We start from the raw sequence: 21,958 nt of genomic DNA, 5'->3' as shown, positions 1-21,958 counted from the left end.
TATACTTTTTGTTTGCACTAAATTGTGTGCTAAATTTGAGGTTTTAAATTACTTCTAAAAAAAACTGTTTGAGGCATTAGGATTAGAATAGTATAAGGAAAACCTTCAATATAATAAAATATAAAAGGAAATGAAATGAATAAAATGATTGAACAGTCTATTTCCATGTATAATCCTCATTATATCTATCTATTTATGTATTTGTGTATTTTATTTTCTATTTCAACATTTCTTTTCCAGTTGATCAGTCTAGGATATTTATTTTTGTGTTGCATCTTCTATTTATCTATCTCATTTCCACGTTTAATTATGTCTCGACTGCTATGTATTTATTTCAAGTGACACTGGGTGTTCCATATCTCTGATGCTACTCATATCAGCAGATCTCTGGTCAAATACTTTGCAAATTGCGCCGACTACTGGATGATAAATATGTCATGAATAGATTTCCGCCTGGTGGCCAACACACGGCGGAAACGGACTTGGAGCTTGAATACGAGGGCAGTGAAATAAAGTGGACATAATGTGATCTTAATTACCTCCACTAACCGGTGCCCCCCGCACATTGACTCTGTACCGGTAGCCCCTGTATATAGCCTCGCTATTGTTGTTTTACTGCTGCTCTTTTGTTATATTTTCTTAAAACTGCATTGTTGGTTAAGGGCTTGTAAGTAAGCATTTCACTGTAAGGTCTACACTTGTTGTATTCGACACATGTGACTAATAAGATATGATTTGAGACTGCAAATTGACAGCAAGAACATCATGATTTCAAACCTAGCTTACATTTGTAGACAATCCCGTGTCTTCAAATGTTAAAATCACTTGGAGCTGATTTCCTGGTGTTTTTACAGGGTGTTATGTTCAACAATGAAAATTCCCCACACATTTTTGAAATGTTATTTTGCTCAGAATTACATGAGGGGAGCCAAAGAAAGCCAGAAAACAGGGAAAGGGTTCCAATCATTTTTCCACGTTAATTTTTTCTAATAGGGGATTTTAGAAATGCTTAAAAGGAGTGCTGTGTTTCGTGAAGGCTTACCCTGGCGTGACGTTTTGATTACCGTACAAATCTCCCTTGGACAAGGTGACTTATCAATATTTTCAGCTTTCTGTACTCTCAGACTCAAATGCTAATTTGCGTCGAAGTACACATCATGCAAAACTACAAATCCTTTTGAAATGTTATTTTGCTCAGAATTACATGAGGGGAGCCAAAGAAAGCCAGAAAACAGGGAAAGGGTTCCAATCATTTTTCCACGTTAATTTTTTCTAATAGGGGATTTTAGAAATGCTTAAAAGGAGTGCTGTGTTTCGTGAAGGCTTACCCTGGCGTGACGTTTTGATTACCGTACAAATCTCCCTTGGACAAGGTGACTTATCAATATTTTCAGCTTTCTGTACTCTCAGACTCAAATGCTAATTTGCGTCGAAGTACACATCATGCAAAACTACAAATCCTTGCAAGCTCCTGCACATTTCTAACTGACACCTTTGCTAACAGGTATTGTGTCAATTTATAAGTTGCACAAGACAATTCACAGAATTGTACATTTTTTTAAGAAATGTTGACAATTTATTCTTTACTACATTTAGCTAACAGATAGTTCATCCAGAGATTCTTACCTTTGCCTTGATTCGGCAGTCTCGTCCAGATCATCATGGCATTTGTAGTTTATGGTAGCCACATGAGAAGCTAATTAGCATTTAATTTTTGGGAGGTAAATACAGGTGAATATATTGATCAAAGTAACCTTGTCCTAGAGGGATTTACACAGTTATCAAAACTTCACACCATGGTAAACCTACAGGAAACACAGCCCTTATTTTAAGTGTTAATAAAATCCCCTATGGGAAAAGTGAATTGTGGAAAAACAATTGAAACATTTCCCTGTTTGACCGCTAGGTCTATGGGTATCATGACATATACTGTGGACTTCACCTCATTAGCGCAAAGACTACAATATGAAGATGGGCTAAAACTGCTTCTCTAATAGAAATCCCTGATCACACTTGTAGGCGATGTTGGCTAGCTAAACTCATGCATAGAATCACATCATCAGGTCTATACTGTCGTCTGGCACCGAACTGCGCAGGTGCAGGTCGTCAAAAATCAAAGACACTCCTTCGATAAAAAGTCGTTTTTGACAAAAATGGCAACGTGTCAGTTTTCCACTTTCACGAGGTTGGAGTAATAACATGCCCAACTTCTACAGACGTTGGCTCAAATCTAGTTTGTGCCATTAGATTTCAATAAAATTATCAACTAAGGAAGAATGTCTCACTTCTCTCATTGACTTCACAATGTTGCACCTCTGGGTTTAGAAACTCCGTGATGAACATCATGGCAACAAAACTAGCCCGAGACGATCCACATTTAGACTTCCGGTTTTCTGGTTTTGCCTTCAAAATAACAGTCCATGTTTTTTTGCAGCTTTGCATAGTGCAAAATGTAAAATTATAACTACATGGAGGAAAATATAAACTAAAGAGAATTACTACTTTATATAAGATAAAGAAAACTATAAGGTGGAGCACATTGAGAAATGGTTGGAGCTTAAGTAAATTAATATCAAGAACATAATAATAGCCTACTAGTAAATAAATCTACAATTACAATTATAAAAATACCATTATTTTTATAGTATTATTCTAGTTTATTTACTGGTAATATTGTTGAAGAATGCAATTTTAAAATGTGATGTTTAAGAAAAGTAACAGTATTTCTTTTGTATTGTACAAACAAATTGCAATGTACAGAACAAACGATTGATTGGTCCAGTCTACTTACCAAGTAAAGTCCCTAGAATACAAATCAGATGAGTTTGAACAAACAGGTAGGTTATAGTAAGTGTTGCTGGACTTTTACTATGGTCAGCTTAAAATGGTGTGCCTGGACACTATATGGTACATATAAAGCACTGTAAAGGAAAAACGATTATTTGTGCCGATGTAAAAGTGGGGACGGGAGTACTCGGTAGGGTCTGTAGAATCTATATATGGTGTTATTTCATGGGCCTCTGAATAATACGGAGTGACCTTAATGACCTTTTACTCCACCCATTCCATTGGCCACAATGTGAATCACTGTATATGGAATACATATTGGCCTATAGAGCAAAAACTATTCTTGGTGCCACAGGAAAGGTACTGTAGGAAATCATCAGTAGGATCTGTTGAAAGTATATACAGTTGAAGTCGGAAATTTACATACACCTTAGCCAAATACATTTAAACTCAGTTTTTCACAATTCCTGACATTTAATCCAAGTAAACATTCCCTTTATTAGGTCAGATAGCATCACCACTTTATTTTAATAATGTGAAATGTCTGAATAATAGTAGAGAGAATGATTTATTTCAGCTTTTATTTCTTTCATCACATACCCAGTGAGTCAGAAGTTTACATACACTCAATTAGTGTTTGGTAGCATTGCCTTTAAATTGTTTAACTTGGGTCAAATGTTTCAGGTTGTCTTCCACAAGCTTCTCACAATAAGTTGGGGGAATTTTGGCCCATTCCTCCTGACAGAGCTGGTGTAACTGAGTCAGGTTTGTAGGCCTCCTTGCTTGCACACACATTTTCAGTTCTGCCCACAAATGTTCTATAGGATTGAGGTCAGGACTTTATGATGGCCACTCCAATACCTTGACTTTGTTCTCCTTAAGCCATTTTGCCACAAATCTGGAAGTATATTTGGGGTCCTTGTCCATTTGGAAGACCCATTTGCGACCAAGCTTTAACTTCCTGACTGATGTCTTGAGATGTTGCTTCAATATATCCACATAATTTTCCTCCCTCATGATGCCATCTATTTTGTGAAGTGCACCAGTCCCTCCTGCAGCAAAGCACCCCCACAACATAATGTTGCCACTCCCGTGCTTCAATGTTGGGATGGTGTTCTTCGACTTGCAAACATCCAACTTTTTCCTCCAAACACAACGATGATCATTATGGCCAAACAGTTCTATTTTTTTTCATCAGACCAGAGGACATTTCTCCAAGAAGTACCATCTTTGTCCCCATGTGCAGTTGCAAACCGTAGTCTGGCTTTTTTATGGCGGTTTTGGAGCAGTGGCTTCTTCCTTGCTGAGCGGCCTACATCCACAGTTACACCTCCAATTGACTCAAATGATGTCAATTAGCCTATCAGAAGCTTCTAAAGCCATGACATAATTTTCTGGAATTTTCCAAGCTGTTTAAAGACACAGCCAACTTAGTGTATGTAAACTTCTGACCCACTGGAATTGTGATACAGTGAATTATGAGTGAAATAATGTCTGTAAACAATTGTTGGAAAAATGACTTGTGTCATGCACAAAGTAGATGTCATAACCGACTTGCCAAAACTATAGTTTGTTAACAAGATATTTGTGGAGTGGTTGAAAAACGAGTTTTAATGACTCCAACCTAAGTGTATGTAAACTTCTGACTTCAACTGTATGGAGTCATTTCATGGGGCACTGAATAATACGGAGTATTACTGGACTTTTCCTCCACCCATTGCATTGACTACAATGCAAATCACTGTATATGGAGTACATATTGGCTTTACAGAGCAAAAACCTTTCTAGGTGCTGCAGTAAAAGTACTGTAGGGAATACTTAGCAGGCTCAGTAGAATCTATAGGGTGTCATTTCATGGGCTCTGAATAATACGGAGTATTGCTGGACTTTTACTGTGGTCAAACAGCTTAATGTGGTTTGCCTGGACACTGTACGGTACAAATATAGCACTCTACAATGATTGATCAAACCAGGGTCCAGTCTACTCACTACAGTCCTTAAAGGAAGCTTTAGGAAGCTTTATGTTGACATTTGAACAGTGTGACATATATCAGCACCATGGACAGCTACCTTTTTAGCATGTTATGTTGTCACTGTCAGCCATGTATGTGGCCCAAAAGCATATTAATGTGATTTCATATCTTAGTCATTGCTAGACCACACACTGGTAAGGAGAAAATGTTATTACCTGTCTCAGATAAACTTGGGTGGTCGATACCCAGTTGGGGTTCTACTAACCAAATATGTTCAGTTTTCAGGGGGCTGTGTCGAACAGCCTGCTGGTTATTGTTGTAATGCCTGCATGTTAAATTAATGAATTAATTTACTTTTTTGTGTTGAATATCAGTTGGAAAAACAAAACCCTTAACACTTTTTTGTTGTTTACCCTAGCGTGAAATAAAACGCCATTCCATACACGACTTTAATGCACTCTTGCCTTGCGCTAATGGTGGTGCCAAATACTGATTATTAGCAGGCGATTTGTTAAGAAGCCAACTGCTTCAAAGACTTCAACAATGACGGGCTGTCATATCTGTATGACTGTGACACATGTATACATTCTATTGCTAGTGACAACAAGGTGAGATTTAACAAAATAGTACAAACAGAGAATGTAAATGAGGCTCAGGTTCAAAACCTATTGACTGTGGAGAGTTTAAATGAGGCGAATTTCAACTGCTCAGAGAAGACCCTCAGACTGCCAACTAAATATGCAAAGTGTATAGACTTTTGAGGGTAATGAACTTGCTTCTGATTTTCCTCCAAGAGCCAAGAGTTCATATAAGGACGTGTTAGTGGTGCAGCTCAATCAAATCTCAGACACCCAAGATATTGGGAATGAATAGTACCACTCAGAGACAGAGGATGGGTTGCACCAACATGGTTTACAGTGTCTTGCGAAAGTGTTCACCCCCTTGGCATTTTACCTACTTTGTTGCCTTACAACCTGGAATTAAAATAGATATTTGGGGGGTTTGTATAATTTTATTTACACAACATGCCTACCACTTTGAAGATGCAAAATATTTTTTTATTGTGAAACAAACAAGAAATAAGACAAAAAAACTGAACTTGAGCATGCATAACTATGCTAAGGGTCATTGATCTGCAGGAAGGTGAACCTCCGTCCCAGTCTCAAATCTCTGGAAGACTGAAACAGGTTTCCCTCAAGACTTTCCCTGTATTTAGCGCCATCCATCATTCCTTCAATTCTGACCAGTTTCCCAGTCCCTGCCGATGAAAAACATGGTGTTCTCGGGGTGATGATAGGTTTTGTGTTTATGCCAGACATAGTATTTTCCTTGATTCCCCAAAAGCTCAATTTTAGTCTCATCTGACCAAGAAGTACCTTCTTCCATATGTTTGGGGAGTCTCCCACATGCCTTTTGGCAAACACCAAACGTGTTTGCTTATTTTTTTCTATAATCAGGAAGTGCATCCTGATCTCTCCTTTAACCTCTCACTTTGCAATGCACTAGAGGGTAAGGTCCTGTAGCTTACACGGAACCCAAAACGGCTGCGCGTGTGCGCCATCGTGCGCTATAGTGCGTAAATTTATTTTGTCCCCCTAAACCAAATGCAATCACGACACTCAGGTTAAAATATCCAATTACATTAATTTGGGGACAGGTCGAAATGTATTAAACGTGTATGGCAATTTAGATAGTTAACTTGCACTTGCTAGCTAAATTGTACTATTTAGCTAGCTTGCTGTTGCTAGCTAATTTGTCCTGGGATATAAACATTGAGTTGTTATTTTACCTGAAATTCACGCGGTCCTCTACTCCGACAATTAATCCACACATATAAATGCCAACCGAATCGTTTCTAGTCATCTCTCCTCCTTCCAGGCTTTTTCATCTTTGAACTTATATGGTGATCGCATCCACACTTTCATGGTATTACCACGACGACCGGCAAAACAGTTAATCTTTCAATCACCCACGTGGGTATAACCAATGAGGGTATCTGCTTCTATAAACCAATGACGAGATGGGAGAGGCAGGATTTGCAGCACGATCTGCGCCAGAAATAGAAAGGAGTTTTATTTTAGCCCTTGGCATCGCAGACGCTCGTTGGTGCGCCCAGCAGTGTGGGTGCAATAATTGAATAACTTGGATTTCTACATTTATTTTGCGACACTCGCGCACGTGACATGTCCAGTCTGGTCAGCATGTTAGACCTGTGTAGTTTAACAGCCCTCCATTATTACATGGCCTCCACCTGATCTTTATCTTTTTTTTAAATCTTTTATGCCCTTAATCAGGTATACATAGCCCATTTCAGTGTTGTTTGCACCTTGGTTATCAATCAATGCGTTACACTTTTCTTGTATTCTCATCACCATTCTTAAATGGTGGGGTCCTGTGTTCTGAACCCTTTCACTATTGTGGCCTCTTGCATGCGCCTCTTATCCAAACTCCCTTACTGCTCAGCCTTCCTGACCTTGGGTAAACCACTTGTATTATTCTGTGGTGCCCTGGCCACTTAATCTTGTTGACAGGATTTCTTGCCCGCTATAATCACCATCTCTTGATGGCAAGGCCCTGTGACCTGGACCTTATCCGCGTATTGGCCTTCTGTCTCCTTTACTTTGGGGTTACCTGCTAACAGGTGAATCTCATGGTAGGGGTTAGAAGAGCCCTTCAACTAGGCTACAGTCCTCAACTGTTGAGGTGCTCGATAGTAGATAAAGGGAAGAGTGTGTATAAAGTTGGCCCGTGTAAATATTGTGAATAGTTCGGTGAACAATGAAACTAAACATAAGAGGGAACGAGGTCCCGATGTGAGCGAAGTCATGCAGGATGCACTTCCTATTTATGGAAAAATACAAATGAAAGAAAAAAGGTGCCACCAGTGGGTTGGGAAGCAATGTCTTTTTTTCTGGCCACTCTTCTGTAAACCCAGCTCCGTGTAGTGTACGGCTTAAAGTGGTCCTATGGACAGATACTCCAATCTCCGCTGTGGAGCTTTGCGGCTCCTTCAGGGATATCTTTGGTCTCTTTGTTGCCTCTCTGATTAATGCACTCCTTGCCTGGTGGGGGGCTCTCTTGGCAGGTTTGTTGTGGTGCCATATTCTTTCCATTTTTTAAATAATGGATTTAATGGTGCTCTTTTAAATATTTTTTTAAACCCAACCCTGATCTGTACTTCTCCACAACTTTGTCCCTGACCTGTTTGGAGAGCTCCTTGGTCTTCATGGTGCCGCTTGCTTGGTGGTACGCCTTGCTTAGTGGTGTTGCAGACTCTGGGGCCTTTCAGAACAGGTGTATATATACTGAGATCATGTGACAGATCATGTGACACTTAGATTGCACACAGGTGGACTTTATTTAACTAATTATGCGACTTCTTAAGGTAATTGGTTGTACCAGATTTTATTTAGTGGCTTCATAGCAAAGGGATGAATACATATGCATATGCTTTTCCGTTTTTTTATTTTGTATTTTGAAATAAGTTATAAAAAATGACCAATTTGGACAATTTTGTGTATGCCCATTACATGAAATCCAAATACAAATCTATTTAAATTACAGGTTGCAATGCAACAAAATAGGAAAAACGCTAAGGGGGCTGAATAGTAGTGTAGTAGTGTAGTGCAGTGTTAACTTTTTGTTGAATGAACACTAGAAATGTAACACTTTTTTCAGTGTACTTTTTACTCTGTGTAGATTGGGACCATATGTACTCACTGACAGTGTTAAATTTAACACTTAACATGTTGATTTAACACTTTCAAATGTACTGTGTATAATGATACATTATAACTAACATTAATGCTACTTCACTACAATCTTACCGTTATCAGGCCCGTTACAGCATGTTGCATAAAATCATAATTCGTACCAAGGTTGGACATATCATGAACTCCAATTCAATAGGAACTCTCCACAGTAGATATGCTGTCATTTGATCAGTTAAACCACCTCAAGTGGCAGTTTAGAATTTATCTCCAATCTAAGTTTATATATATTTTTTGATTCATTGAGCAACAGGCTTAAAATTAATCTAGGTTTAAAGTGAAAACTAAACTTAGATTAGAGGAAGGATTTACTTTAACTAGGATTCATTTAAAACTAGGTTTAACATTTGGTGCAACAAGATGAATAGATAAACCTTGATTTAACCCAGTTTAAGAGTTAATCCATGTTGGTGCAACCCACACAGAAAGTTGTGGTAGAGGTTTATCAGATGAGGAAATATTAAGCTCTATGACAAAACTTAATTAGATGAGCAGCATGTCACGGGAGAGGTTGACGTCGAAATAAGCGAGGATACACTGAAATGTTTTGTCAGATTCAGGTTCAGGCATACCACTCCAGATAATGGTGTGTTTACATTGACTCATAAATGAATGGGAGAGGGTCCATTCGGAGGGAAATGGTAGGCATTTCAAAACGTTCTCATGGGTAGGCCTATTTGCAGGAAAGATTCAAGAGTAGAATCCTTACTGTGTAGTACATTTTTGACATCATACATTTTCAGACATATATATATAAACATAAATATATATCTATATCTAATATATATTAGCTCCATAGAGGGAGACATTTGCATTGTAATTTCATAATAATGCTGCATTTAAGGTGCACACCTCCGCTGTTTGGCCACTCAGGTAGATACACCAGTGTTGAGAAACATATTATCTGAACAACGCATAAATAACTTTTGGGATTCTGGTGAAATCCGGTCACTACAATTACTGAAATCAAAAATTAAAAATGAAACATCGGCACAAATAATCGTTTTCCAATGGAAAACAATGGAATGGCTGGAGCAAAGACCAGCAATATTCTATATTATCTAGCGCCCCATGAAAAGACACCATATATAGCCTACCTTCTACAGACCCTATAGAGTATTCCCTACAATATTTTTTCCTCTGGCACATTGAATAGTTTGTTTTATACGCCAATAATATTTCATGTCCAGTGCTCTGCATTGGGGGTATTTATTTGACATTGGAACATGTTGTAAAACACACGTATTGCAAATGTAATTTATATATGAAACAATATGAATATTGTTCATGTTTAGACAATTATTTTCATATATTATGAAGAAATACAGGTTATTGACACTTTTCTACTATTACGTGGGGGACTTTTATTATGAACATTTCTGATCGTCACGTCTTCCCTGTGGGTGGGTGTTGTAGAATTTGGATTTACCTGTAGCCGCAGGTAATAACCTACACGGGAAGACGAAGGAGCAGATCACTGTGGAATTTACCAAAATGAGTTTAGTCTTCAGTGGTTAGGGTTGGTAGCTAGCTATATGTCTTGAAATCGGTTGACTTTGCTGTGAAGAAAACACAGTTGGAGAGTTGAGAAACCGATACACACAAACTCGATCCGAAGAAAGAACGTTTTCCGTACGGACTTCCGTAATTTTATCGGCGTCAAGAGCTAACAAAAGTAACCCAAGCGATTTATGCGGTAAGTTGACTAATTAAATGTTCACCATATGAAGAAGCGTATCCTAATTTCGAACAAGCTAAACTCAAGCCTGACAGAGTGATCTGAGATATGACATGTTAATTGTGTTTAGAAAAGTCATTATTTAAAACTTCCCAATTTCTTTACCCTACAAAGGTTGCCTACCCGATCAAAATAGACCGAATGCACGCACGGAAAATGTATCCATAACAAAGTCGTTGTGACAGTTCCACAGGCCAAATTGATAAGCGATTTAGATTTACTTGAAATATATCAGAATTTGACTTTTTCCTATGGCATTCTCTCCAGTTGCATGATGGTTAAAACATGTATCTTTAAAGTAGCCTACAAGTAGCCTATCTCAAAATGCAGTATTAGTTCAATGTTTGGCGTCAATAGTCTACTTGTTGCAACAGGAAATGATTAATGTGACTGTGACTGGCAAAGAGCTGATTAGTAAGCATAATAATTACTGTGTTTAGATATGACTATTATAAAGTGCCCATATTCCATTGTTCCTATCACATTGAAAGGTCCCGGGAGCTTTGAGCCATGCCTGGCCACAGCACAGGGGCTCCTCAGAAGTCCCGCTACGACAAACAGCACAGGGGACACGGCACCAGGGCTGACGGCTACAAGCAGGGCCACACCATCTCTAGAGACCGCACCGCCAGCCAAGAGTCCTACAAGGACGCCCATGCCGACCACAACACACGGGAACAGTACAATGGCGACCACACCCGTCACTCTGAAGGGCAGCAAGGCCGCAGAGGAGCCCCCTCGACACGACACATCAACGGGCGGGGGTCAGAGACACTGGGCTTCATCCCTGGTTCAGCAGACTCCCCCCAGAGCACAAATGCATGTGGCTCGTGTGCCTCTATGGGCTGGAGTGGCTGCAAGGCGCTCCTTTGCTGTGTCCTCACCTGTGGCTTCTGTAGCAGCCGGGATCTCTGTCTGCCTGCCAACAACGAGAGCTCCACGGAACACCCCAGCAAGGCCGACCCTGAGCAGCCCCACCCCCCCAACGGCATGTCCGTGTCCAAGCCCACCTGCGGCATCCCTCTGGAGTCCAGCATCAAGCCTTCCAAGCAGCCCTCCAAGCTGCCTCCCAGTGACAGCTTCCGCTACAAGGACGTCCGCATCGGGGGCCAGACGGTGGTCTATCCCACATCATCGTCGGGCCCCAAGCGGACGCGTACAGGCGGCAAGGGCGACAGCCAGCGTCCCGTCAGCAACACCAGCACCATCTACTCCCGGGAGGACCTGGATCTGGACGACCTGAGAGACAGCGGCACGGACATTGACTCGCTCATCACTAAGAAACTTCTAGAGCTCTACGCGCTGCACCAGATCGACCAACTGGCCAAGTGCACGTCTGACTCGTCGTTCTCAAGGAAGACCAATGAGATCAGCGAGCTGATCTGCAGCATTGCTCAGGACTACAACCTGGAGCAGCAGGAGGCAGAGTGCAGGCTGGTGCACGGCGTCATCCGCATCAGCACGCGCAAAGGCAAGAGGAACAAAAACTCCAACTCCAAGGCCCAGGAGCCAGTGCACCAGCAGCCGCGAGCAAACGAGGGGAACGACCGAGGGACCCTCCTTCCTGACAGTGGCAATGAAACCATGACGTACACCTTTAACAGCAGTGAGAGTAAGAGAGGGTTACTACATTTCTGTATCCATTCAAAATAACTAGTGCATTTCAGGTATTGAGGGAATAAAGGGTGACAGTTTTGTCTTTCAATTTAAGTCAGAAAATCCAACAATGATTTCTATTCCACATTACTTTCCCATTTAACCTCCCAGTTTTCCCCTATTCTTACTTCATGTTTATGTTGCATACCGAAACCATAGATTACTCTGCTGAAATGCTTTTGGTGCGCTAGTGTTTGTTTGTCTCACCTCTTCGGTATCATTGAGTCTCCATTTTCTATTCATTCATTCATATACATCTATGTTTGAGTAACTCTGTTGTGTTTTTACCACAGTGGAGCCTGAGGTGAAAGTGTCAGAGCTGACACAGTCGGACGAACTAGCCAGGAAGATGAGGTACTACAGTGGAAGAAGTAAGTACTTCTGGACTTGAATTCACTGTCTCACAGTAGGAGTGCTGATATAAGATCAGTTTTTTATTTTATATCATACTGAATGAGATTATATGGACATGGCGTACCTGATCCTAGATCAGCACTCGTCTGAGATGCTTTTTGAAAACGTGCCCTAGACTAGGCCAAACCTGCCCCTACAGTAACATTGTTTGCCACTTATTTTACAGTGTTTAGACTACTACTGTATCAAGACCCTGTAGTTCCCCATACCATAGATGTTGTACTGTATAAGATGCAGTGCATTTAGAAAGTATTCAGTCCCCTTCCCTTTCTCCACATTTTGTTACCTTACAGCCTTATTCTAAAATGGATTAAATACAATGTTTTTCCTCATCAACCTACACACAATACGACATGATGACGAAGCAAAAACACGTTTTTAGATATTTTTGCAAATGTATTAAAACAAAAAAACAGATACCTTATTTACGCAAGTATTCAGACCGTTTGCCATTTGACTCCACATCGAGCTCGGGTGCATCCTGTCTCCATTGATCATCCTTGAGATGTTTCTTCAACTTGATTGGAGTCCACCTGTGGACAAGATTTTGAAAGGCTCACACCTCTATATAAGGTCACACAGTTGAAATGTGCATGTCAGAGCAAAAACCAAGCCATGAGGTGGAAGGAGTTGTTCGTAGAGCTCTGAGACAGGATTGTGTCGAGGCCCAGGTCTGGGGAAGGGTACCAAAAAATGTCTGCAGCATTGAAGGTCCCCAAGAACACAGTGGCCTCCATCATTCCTAAATGGAAGAAGTTTGGAATCACCAAAGACTCTTCCTAGATCTTGCCGCTCAGCCAAACTGAGCAATCAAGGGAGAAGGGCCTTGCTCAGGAAGGTGACCAAGAACCCGATGGTCACTGAGAGAGCTCCACAGTTCCTCTGTGGAGATGGGAGAACCTTCCAGAAGGACAACCATCTCTGCAGCACTCCACCTATCAGGCCTTTATGGTAGAGTGGCCAGAAAGAAGCTACTCCTCAGTAAAAGGCACATGACAGCCTGCTTGGTGTTTGCCAAATGGCATCTGAAGACTCGCAGACCATGAGAAACGAGATTCTCTGGTCTGATGAATCCAAGATTGAACTCTTTGGCCTGAATGCCAAGAGTCACATCTGGAAGAATCCTGGCACCATCCCTACGGTGAAGCATGGTAGTCCCAGCATCATGCTGTGGGGATGTTTTTCAGCTGTGGGGACTGGGAGACTATTCAGGCTTGAGGGAAATATGAACGGAGCGAAGTTCAGCGAGATCCTTGATGAAAACCTGCTCCAGAGCGCTTAGGACCTCAGACTTAGGCAACGGTTCACCTTTCCTACAGGACAACAACCCTAAGCACACAGTCAAGACAACGCAGGAGTGGCTTTGGGACAAGTCTCAATGTCCTTGAGGCCCAGCCAGAGCCCAGACTTCAACCCGATCGAACAACTCTGGAGATACCTGAAAATAGCTGTGCAGCGATGCTCCCCGTCCAACCTGACAAAGCTTGAGAGAATCTGCGGAGAAGAATGGGATTTATTCTCCAAATACAGGTGTGCCAATCTTTCAGCGTCATACCCTAGAAGACTCGAGGCTGTAATCGCTGCCAAAGGTGCTTCAACACAGTACTGAGTAAAGGGTCTGAATACTTATGTGATTTTAATTTTTTAATTTTTTTAAATAAATGAGCAAACATTTCTGAAAAAACAGTTGTCATTTTGGACTTTGTGTGTGTGTGTGTAGATTGAGGGGGGAGGTCGGATTGATTTTAGAATAAGGCTGCAACGTAACAAATGTGGAAAGTTTAACGGGTCTGAATATTTTCTGAATGCACTGTATATCTTGAATCTGAGCCAGCATCTATTTACAGTTCGGTGGGTTCTGTAGCATCTGTGTAATTTTTCTACACTGGAAATACCTGATACCTGATCCAATACATGTTTTTAGAACAATAACACATTCTTTCCTTTTTGCGGCTCATGGAATGGTTCTTTACATGTCCTGGGCAGTCTTCATTTAGGCACCAAACAGCAGAAAAGTGACTGGAACAGGGAAGAACTAGCTAGACTTGTTCCAATTAGAAACGCTCATTTTCCGTCGCAAAACGCTTCTGTCTGCGTGGCCTAATGAACACAATCCTGGTTTCCATGCGGCAACAGAGGTAGTAGGCCTAACCTCTGGCCTAACTGACTGTTCCGCTAAGTCATGGTAGCTGAGGGGCTCTGTTCAACGCAGCTCTAGTGCCCAGTGCAGCTGCAGGAATTTTCTAACCTTCTCTCTGATCACCAGTGGCACACTGCTTTGACGTGACTCCTGGAGAAGGAAAGCCTTTCGCATTCCTCCTTTTTCCGTGTGCTGTTTTCCCCTGGCTATTATACCACCTCTGCCACCCTATACACCCCTTGCATCCCACCTCAGTTTCCCTATATGCTCTGGGTAGGTGGTAGTGGCGGTGCATATCGCCCCCCTCGGGCAGCGTATCAGGTGACTGTAAATTTTATGGAATTTGGGGAGTAACTCTGATTACAGCTTTTTGTTGTTGTACGATGGGGGGAGTCTTGTTACAGTGCCGTTTGAATGGAGGAACATTGCGGTGTTTTCACACCATATGCATCTGTGGGAGTGTGCCAGGATATCAGCTATCAAAATGTCATTTCTGTCTTTTATTTGATGAAGGGACAGTTTACCGGACACATTTAAACCTAGTCCTGTAAATAAAAATACTCAATGGAGAATCTGTAGCTTTTACATCCAGGATGAAGCTTAACCAGTGTTCAGGAAACCTGGTCCATAAGGTATTGTGTGGTCCGGTAACCATTTTAAAGTGGTAACTTCAAATATTTCTATACCTTTTTTTTTTTAATAGTCTCTGTCCATTTTCAAATACTGACTGGTGAATGTCTCTCTCTCTCTCTCTTCTGTCCCTCCTAGCTGACTCCAGCTCAGCTACAGCCTACTCTCCCTACCAGCATGACACAGAGGCGGACTCGTCAGGAGTCCCACTGCTGCACGTCCTCTGAACGTCATGACAAGGTCAACGCCAACGTCCAGGGCACGACGTTCTCAAGGGCCTCAATCGAACTGGGGCCGACTGTTGTGTGACAGTGGGACATGTTGCTCCTCCAACGCCGTCATTTTGCCTCCCTGGAACTAATAGGACATCCTATAATGACAGAGAGGCTCTTAAGTGTGGGACTATTGAAGTCATCTCTTCTCTGGTGTGGAATCAGCATGTCCTTCCAAACCATGGAACCGTCTGTGAGGGAGGCCTGCTTGGAAGGGTGAGATGGTGGCACCAGTCTACAGGTGCCCAATTGGCACATATCTGAACATTGGAAAAAAAACAAGGGGATTTTTTTTGTTTTTACGGGAAAGAAACTATGGACACTTTTGTGTATTTGCATGCTATATTGTACGTTTTTATACCAGTTATGTTGTTGCCTTGCCACTCCTAGCAGACACAAATCACTCCATGCATTTTTAACTCCGTTCTCAGTCAAGTGACTGAACCCTAACTCATAACCGTCCCTGTTTTTGTGTGTGTGTGTGTGTGTGTGTGTGTGTGTGTGTGTGTGTGTGTGACAGTGTGTTAGGGCACCCTACCATTTGGACCCAGTAGCAAGTTTAGCTTCATACTTTACTTTCAGTGTCAACTTTGTACAAAACTTTTTTCCATGTGAACGTTGTGTTTTTGGTTTGTCTAAACATCTCTTTCGAAATTGGAATAGGGGCATTTTTTTACTTTTATTTTTTTGGTCAATGTATAGGTACATTTTTATAAAAATAAAAAAAGCAATGAATACCCTTGCCTTTTTATGCCAACTTGCTACTATTTTAATTGAACTCTGTTAATCTAAAATATATGATAATATAGTTAAATCTAATAGAGTATGGGATTCGGTATGCACATTGAATTGCGTCTAACTTGATCTGTGCATACAATCTCCATTGACACCAACGCTTGAGTGAAACACAGATCTCAAGGATGGATTCAGTCCGTTGGGTCTTCCATTACTTTGTGCTGCTTATGTTTACACAGATGTGTGTTATTGAGGAACACTAGGGATGGTGCGTTTGTTGGGTTCGTCTCTAATTTGTCATTTGATCATATGTTAATGGACAGCTATGCAGCAAGAAGGTTAAAAAGATCTAATGTAAGTCTACTACATTTTTAAAAAGCCTGTGCTGGTCATTTATTGTCAAGCTTTCAATCTTCCCATGTAATGTGGTAACAGGCATCGCTGTTTATTCCTTCAACACCAACTACTCCTAAACTCTAGTTTTGCCTGCTCTCCCTGTCACAGCAACATGTTTGTGCAATGTTGTTGGGCTACTTTATCCAGCACCTCTCTATCTCTTTCTCCCCGTCTCTCTCATTACTGTTGTCAGCCCCCACCCCGGGTCAGTGTGTCGTCAGTCTATTTCCGCCCTCAGCGGAAAAAAAAGGAGGAACTCGTTTGACTGGTCTTGACAAAAGAAAGGATATCAAATCCTGCTGTCTGTCCTGAGTAGTTCATTGCAGAGGGGAGCACTACGAAAACCTGCTTTTGAGAATTTCTCTGTGTCCCGAAGGCTCTGAGATTCATTTCTGTTTTCCCTGGCTCTCTGCCCCCCCCCCTCTGCATTCCAGTTCTACCTGTGTGAGGCATCGTGAAATAATGGTTTCACAATTAACACCTCACACCCCGGTCACATGACATTATTATGTACCTTCTCTAAACCGAGTGGCACAGAGAATATCTCTTGGATGTTGACATATTTCAATAGACTTATGTGGTAACGTGTTTCACTAAGTGTACACAGAGCCCATGTTTGCGGTGGATAACAGATTTGATGTGTCATGGAGTTTTATCTCGATTCATGTGCGCATGATTGTTTGGAAGAATTGTATGGTGTTTCAAAACATGAACCTAATGCAGGTGACAGCCGAACCCTTCTTGCCCTGGTGTCAGTTTAAATGGCCACCACAGGAGGGAGCAGCGTACCACAAATAACTGAAAATGGTTGCCCTGCTCCAGGCTGAAAGAGGAAATGCACCTGCTGATCTGGCCTTGTTTTTGGCTTTGCTCCTGAAGAGGTGGTGGCGGGCCATGACTCAAGCCAAACGCGAGTTGGTACGGGTGTTTCTCGGGTCTGTCCTTGCTACACCGAGACACACCTACCTGTCAGAACCTTGACCGTAGCCGTTTCTCACCACGCAATCGCAAACAAACCTCCTGCAGGTTGACTTTAATAAATACAGTCATATGTATGGTGAGGTGCCGGAGGAAGCTTTGGATAGGTCAGTAGCTTACAGGGTAATATGAGAAGAATGCAATTGCTGAATTTAGGTGGATGTTCTAAACTAAGTGTTTTGATAACTTTCAACTGTATTAAAAGAGGCCCATGTAGAATAACAACGCTTTACCTAATACCGTAGAAGCAGTGTTCTGCTAATATACACCCAAACAAGGGTACTGCGTTCATCCACCTCTGGCCTGCTCGCCTCCCTACCACTGAGGAAGTACAGTTCCCGCTCAGCCCAGTCAAAACTGTTCGCTGCTCTGGCCCCCCAATGGTGGAACAAACTCCCTCACGACGCCAGGACAGCGGAGTCAATCACCACCTTCCGGAGACACCTGAAACCCCACCTCTTTAAGGAATACCTATGATAGGATAAAGTAATCCTTCTCACCCCCCTTAAAAGATTTAGATGCACTATTGTAAAGTGGCTGTTCCACTGGATGTCATAAGGTGAATGCACCAATTTGTAAGTCGCTCTGGATAAGAGCGTCTGCTAAATGACTTAAATGTAAATGTAATATAAGTGTGCATCTTTTGTTGTCATTCCCAGCCAATACAGGTACTGTGCCTATCGACAATTTTGTCAGGTGGTAATGGGGCTACCTTGGCAAGCCTGTCGGAGTGGTCATGCCTTCCTGTGTGGTATTCCGTATATACAACAGGAGTTACCTGATCCTGGTGCAGAACACACAGGGTTTCTCCCTCCCCATATTGACTGATACCATTACATTCCATAATATTTTAAAAAAAAGACAATACAATTCAAAGTTGTGTCTAGTAAAATGTTTATGCCAGGTCTTGCCCGTACAATGCATGTCAGTCAAATCCTCTTGGAAGTTTCTCCATGTGCTGGCTCCATACATGTTTCTGTGAACACATACACACACAGTCACTTCTATTACCAATGCGTTGTGAAATGTAATGTTTTGAATTGTATATAACTGCCTTCATTTTGACGGGACCCCAGAAAGTGTAGCTGCTGCTTTGGCATCCATAATAAATATAAATACAAAATTACACTTAGGTCATATCTTGTCAACACAGTGCAAAGCAATATCAAGGTGTTCCTAATGTTTGGTACTGTATACTCAGTGTATATATGATTTATTATTTGTATTGTTTCGTTCACTTCTCTTTTTGACCTGCGTAGTTGCAATTACATCTGCCACCCTGTGCATGTGACTAATAAACACATCTAATCTATAAAAACATTGTTTATAAAGAGGTGAAGTCTTTATCAGAGGTCCTGGGTTCGCGCTTCGGTTTGAGCCCAATCAGGAGGAAGTGGTACTCGCTAAGCAGGAAGCGTGACGTCCTTTCTTTTGACGCTAAACCCACCACTGGTGTGCGTGGCCAACGAGCTCTACTTTCAGGTAAAACAACAAACGGTAATGCCTGGAGTTTGCTAAACGACAATTGGAACCTGTGCTATGCTCAGATTACATGACAATAAGAGCTCCGTAGCCACGCACACCAGTGGTGGATTTGGCATTGAAAGAAAGATGCATATGCAGAAGATAACCCCATATCTACTGTAAAATATGGTGGTGGATCTTCACTGTTTTTTTGGGGCTATTTTGCTTCCACTGGTCCTGGGTCTCTTTTTTTAAGGCCAACGGCATCACAAACTTGACTTAGTACCAGGAACTTTCTGCTTCAACCAAGCTGGTTGCCTCTGCCAGGAGGCTGGAACTTGGCAGCAAGTGGATCTTCAAGCAAGACAATAACCCCAAGCACACATCAAAATCCACAAAGAAATGGTTAATTGACCACAAAATCAACATTTGGCAATGGCCATCTCAGTGTCCGGACTTGAACCCCATTGAAAACCTGTGTTTAGAATTGAAGAGGGCAGTCCATAAGCGCGGGCGAGGATATCAAGGATCTGGAAAGATTCTGTATGGGGGAATGGGCTATTTCAAGCTCTCTGTTTTTCAGGGTGATATCTGAACTTGAGCTCCACAAGTGGGATTGCATGGAAATACCACTGACCCAGTCTAAGGTGGTTTTATGCCTGGGGCTCAGGAAGCTACATGAACTTAATATAATAATAATAATATATGCCATTTAGCAGACGCTTTTATCCAAAGCGACTTACAGTCATGTGTGCAAACATTCTACGTATGGGTGGTCCCGGGAATCGAACCCACTACCCTGGCGTTACAAGCGCCATGCTCTACCAACTGAGCTACAGAAGGACCACTAACTTAACTTTGTATAAAAAAATCATACATTGATGTCAATGAAAGAGTTGTTTTTGTCTCATAGGATTTGGGCCTCAGTGTGTAAAAGTACACTGAACAAAAATAAAAAGGCAACATGTAAAGTGTTGGTCCCATGTTTCATGAGCTGAAATAGATTATCTCATATGTTCCATACTGACAAAAAGCTTATTTATCTCAAAATTTGTGCAGAAATGTGGTTACATCCCTGTTAGGGAGCATTTGTCCTTTCCCGAGATAATCCATCCACCTGACAGGTGTGGCATGTCAAGAAGCTGATTAAACAGCATTACACAGGTGAACCTTGTGCTGGGGATAATAAAAAATGTGCCGTTTTGTCAGACAACACGATGTCACAGATGTCTCAAGTTTTGAGGGAGTGTGCAATTGGCATGCTGACTGCAGGAATGTCCACCAGAGCTGTTGCCACAGAAACAAATGCTATTTTATCTACCATTTTATAGAATTTAGCAGTAAGTCCAGCTGGATTCACAACCGCAGACCACATGTAACCATGCCAGCCCAGGACCTCCACATCCCGCTTCTTCACTTGTGGGATGATCTGAGACCAGCCACCCGGACACCTGATACAACTGTGGGTTTGGACAACTGAAGAATTTCTGCACAAACACTCAGAAACCGTCTCAGAGAAGCTCATCTGCATGCTCATCGTCCTCACCAGGGTCTTGACATGACTGCAGTTTGGCGTCGTAACCGACTTCAGTGGGCAAATGCTCACCTTTGATGGCAGCTGGCACACTAGAGAAATGTGCTCTTCACGGATTAATCCCGGTTTGAACTTTACCGGGCACATGGCAGACAGTGTGTATGGCATTGTGTGGGCGAGCAGTTTGCTGATGTCAACGTTGTGAACAGAGTGCACTATGGTGGTGGTGGGGTTATGGTACGGGCAGGCATAAGCTACGGACATCGAACACAATTGCATTTTATCGATGGCAATTTGAATGTACAGAGATACCGTGACGAGATCCTGAGGCCCATTGTTGTGCCATTCATCTGCCACCATCACCTCATGTTTCAGCATACGATATTAAGCAACCTCGCACAGCCATTGAAGAGGAGAGGGACAACATTCCACAGGACACAATCAACAGACCGATCAACTCCACATGAAGGAGATGTCGCGCTGCATGAGGCATCCGGTCACACCAGATACGGACTGGTTTTCAAATCAACACCCCTACCTTTTTTTTAAGGTATCTGTGACCAACAGATGTATATCTATATTCCCAGTCATGTGGAATCCATAGCTTAGGGCCTAATTAATTTATTTCAATTGACTGATTTCCTTATATGAACTGTGACTCAAATCTTTGAAATTGTTGCATGTATATTTTTGTTCAGTTTATATTGTGGAAAACCTTGTAGTACCTCATAACCTCAATATTGCTCAGATTTGAATAGTCAAAAGTTACCTTGAGCGCATACTATTTGTTTAATAGATCCCTCTATTGCATCAGGAGAAATCTGCAGGCCTAAATCCAAAACGAATGAGTGATGGTGCCAATCTTTCCCATTCATTTGGAAATGTGGCCTCCAAACGCATTCAAGCAGGATCCACACAATGGATGGCATGAACATCTGACTTAAATAAGTAAGGTTTGAAATATGTCACTGCCCACCAGCCAAGTGTTACATCTGCTCCTGCCACGCCCTCTACTTCTCGTCCTGTCTCCCTGACCTGCCGCCACTCCCCCAGTGCTCTCTCCCTCTCTCTCTCTCTCTCTCTCTGTCTGTGTGTATGCGATTGTGTGAGTGGAGAAAGGTGTGCTGGAGGCAGAGCAGCTCCCCACAAGCTGCAAACAGTTCCATAATCAAGGACTCTACAAATACTCCACCTTGCCACTTCCACGCTGCCAGTTTGTAGGCTCTGTTCAGTCAGTCTGTGTTTGTTCCTGCGTAGAGCTTGTTATCCTGTTGTGCCTGTCTCTCCCTAGCTGGACTCTGCTTTTCTCTCTGCTACAGTTCTGTCCGCTCTGACTCTGGTCCCTGTCCCCAGTCCCTCGTCTCGTCAGTCCTGCTTCATTGCCCTGGACCCCTGGCTCCTTTGGCTTGGCTAATTCTGTTCGTATTCCTATCTCGCAAACCATATTCCAAATTGTAAAGACATAACACAG

At 42.0% G+C, this 21,958-nt stretch overlaps 1 protein-coding gene across 1 annotated transcript; it reads left to right on the top strand.

Moving 5' to 3' along the window:
- The first annotated feature begins 9,924 nt into the window (after positions 1–9,924).
- LOC118367309 (keratinocyte differentiation factor 1-like) lies at positions 9,925–16,117 on the top strand. Its single transcript, XM_035750633.2, has 4 exons — positions 9,925–10,226; positions 10,760–11,880; positions 12,218–12,295; positions 15,247–16,117. The coding sequence occupies exons 2-4, from the start codon at positions 10,779–10,781 to the stop codon at positions 15,333–15,335; spliced, it is 1,269 nt and encodes a 422-aa protein (XP_035606526.1). The 5' UTR covers positions 9,925–10,226; positions 10,760–10,778; the 3' UTR covers positions 15,336–16,117.
- Positions 16,118–21,958: the final 5,841 nt, after the last annotated feature.

The sequence above is a fragment of the Oncorhynchus keta genome, chromosome 34 (assembly GCF_023373465.1).
Source record: "Oncorhynchus keta strain PuntledgeMale-10-30-2019 chromosome 34, Oket_V2, whole genome shotgun sequence".
NCBI lineage: Eukaryota > Metazoa > Chordata > Actinopteri > Salmoniformes > Salmonidae > Oncorhynchus > Oncorhynchus keta.
Note: the sequence above shows the minus strand (reverse complement) of the source record. Positions and strands in the feature narration are given on the sequence as shown.

What these genes read in the sequence shown, in the direction of transcription:
- LOC118367309 (XM_035750633.2), top strand. Translation starts at nt 10,779, where the DNA reads ATGCCTGGCCACAGCACAGGGGCTCCTCAGAAGTCCCGCTACGACAAA. An exon ending in CACCTTTAACAGCAGTGAGA is followed by an intron (nt 11,881 to 12,217) that starts GTAAGAGAGGGT and finishes TTTTTACCACAG; the next exon opens with TGGAGCCTGAGGTGAAAGTG. An exon ending in GAGGTACTACAGTGGAAGAA is followed by an intron (nt 12,296 to 15,246) that starts GTAAGTACTTCT and finishes TGTCCCTCCTAG; the next exon opens with CTGACTCCAGCTCAGCTACA.